Source organism: Austrofundulus limnaeus, unplaced genomic scaffold, assembly GCF_001266775.1.
Source record: "Austrofundulus limnaeus strain Quisiro unplaced genomic scaffold, Austrofundulus_limnaeus-1.0 Scaffold874, whole genome shotgun sequence".
Taxonomy (NCBI): Eukaryota; Metazoa; Chordata; class Actinopteri; order Cyprinodontiformes; family Rivulidae; genus Austrofundulus; species Austrofundulus limnaeus.
Window position 1 is genome coordinate 103,489 of NW_013953276.1, and position 2,132 is coordinate 105,620.

Sequence of the window (2,132 nt, forward strand, 5' to 3'; positions counted from 1 at the left end):
TATATACACCAGCTAATTTTCTCCATTTTCTTCATTCCAAACACTTAAAACCTTCTAAACATTTCTCATTACCTACACTGTGATTCCGTGTGAAGAGATTCTACTAGCCACTCCAGCACAAAACACTATTTTTAACAAATTTCAACACCCAGAATGATACCCATTTCCCCATACATGGCCTTTCAGTATGCAGCAAACAATAAAATTGAAAACAATCATTATTCTCAGAGGCGACACACCAAATTACACCCACAGACAGCTGACACCAGCAGCTACACCCAAGGATCTGTGTTGAAACAACCCATGCAGACTAATACCGGCARTTTAAAAACAGCCATTTGTGGTCCTGAGAGGGATGTCGTCAGCGAATAATGTTCCAGTTTTCTCAACACACTCTCTGTCACCCACAAGCAGACATGCCAACAGAACAGGATCTTACTGCAATGCGAAGCAGGGTGGCTCTGACGGCGGCCCATCGGTCCAGCCGTCTGTCGACGATCAGGATGAAGCCAACTCCAGAGGCTGCGGCGCTGCTGGGAGAGACACACGCAGTGTTATCACCACAAAAAAAACACTCCGCTGCATTTCTGTGCCACTTAGATAAGGAGAAGGTGTGTTGTGTTTAAGCCTAAATCTACCAAGTGTTAAAAGTCTACACAGCTGCTCAAATCATGTGGGCATCTTCATCTTGCATGTCTGTGTGTGTTGCATAACTATCTATTGYCTTGGCACATACTAGTAACTTTTAATATAGTTATTAAACTGATGTTTAGATCCTGTTTTATTCTAACAGATTGCATGGCATATTTCAGAACAACCAAGGGAGGKTTTGTGCAATTAGTAACAGTTAAAAAACATGTTAAAAATAGTTCAGATCATTTAAAGTGGGGTCATGTGAAAAGGCTTTGAACAATTAATATCTTGCCTGCTGTAGATAAAACTGGCTAACAATCTAATGGTTAGTTAGGCTGGTTGCTGGAGCCTTCAAACAACTCTAGTTAAAAAAATGTTCCATGCAAACACTTTTTTTCACCTTTACACCAACCTCATTCTCACATTATAGGATAATTTCAGCAGAAATATAATATTCCTGACAGAAATGCCCTGCACCAAAAATGCTACTGTTAACACTATATGTATTTGCTAATAAATGCAGAAGTTTATGCAAATATCCTTTTATTAATATATTTAAAATGATACTTTTTTATTATATACTGTACATGTTATTTGTTTATTTATTACATATCATATCCTACAGAAAGTAAGCTGAAATGCTACTGCTAACATTATTTGCACACACATACTAATAAAACAGAATTCAGTGTAATTATTAATTTATTAAGGCACTAAATATTTTATTTTTACATTGTACATGTTATTTGTTTATTTATTTATGTATTTATTTATTATAGAATGTAATCTTACTTGAAATGCTCCAGGTGCCACCAGAAATGCTACAGCTAATTGCTAACTGGCGCTAGTTGCTTGATACCCACAAAATTCTAGGTAAATAGACGTTTTTATATTTTACTTAATTATGCATACGTTACATTTTTCTATGTATTTATTTGTTAAAATATTTACTAAATTAGGCACTATGGGCTGGACCAGAGCGCTACAGCTAGCTGCTGCTGTTTGAGCTTGCTATTAACCAGAGGACTCTATATAAATAGTTGTTTATTCTAAGGTTGACAGCAACATATATTTTTGTAAAATAGTGTTAAGAATAAACTACTATGACATTTTTTTTAATTACCTTGATTTAAGACAGCAGCAAACTCCTTTTAAGCTCCAACTAGCCACTAGCTCGTCAATCTGGACAGAATTTAACTTTGTCTTCAAACTRTTGCTGTTTACGGAAGCCTAGAGCTGTCAAACGATTATTTTTATAACAGATTAATCACCGATTATTTTTTCGATTAGTCGACTAACAGATCATAGGTTAATTGAATATAAAACATACAGCTTATCGCGCCAGAATGCAGCTGCTATTATATAACCATTGTTAGATTTTAGCTATATGCTAACTAAAAATAATTGCAGTGGAAGGCAAGTTCTGCTCTGCAGATATTGTACAGGTTTCTCTTTCATTTTCTTAAAATGATCCCACACCTTTGAGCTCTATTGTCAGG

The 2,132-nt window shown here is 35.6% G+C and overlaps 1 protein-coding gene across 2 annotated transcripts in view; it reads right to left on the reverse strand.

Moving 5' to 3' along the window:
- LOC106533046 (guanine nucleotide exchange factor DBS) overlaps positions 1-2,132 on the reverse strand; it is a gene marked incomplete at its 3' end in the record, with an annotated part of 29,864 nt that overhangs the window by 13,488 nt on the left and 14,244 nt on the right. Inside the window, 1 exon segment of one of the 2 annotated variants that reach the window (XM_014029256.1) lies at positions 440-530. In XM_014029256.1, the coding sequence (XP_013884710.1) occupies positions 440-530 (91 nt within the window). 2 annotated transcript variants of the gene reach the window in all.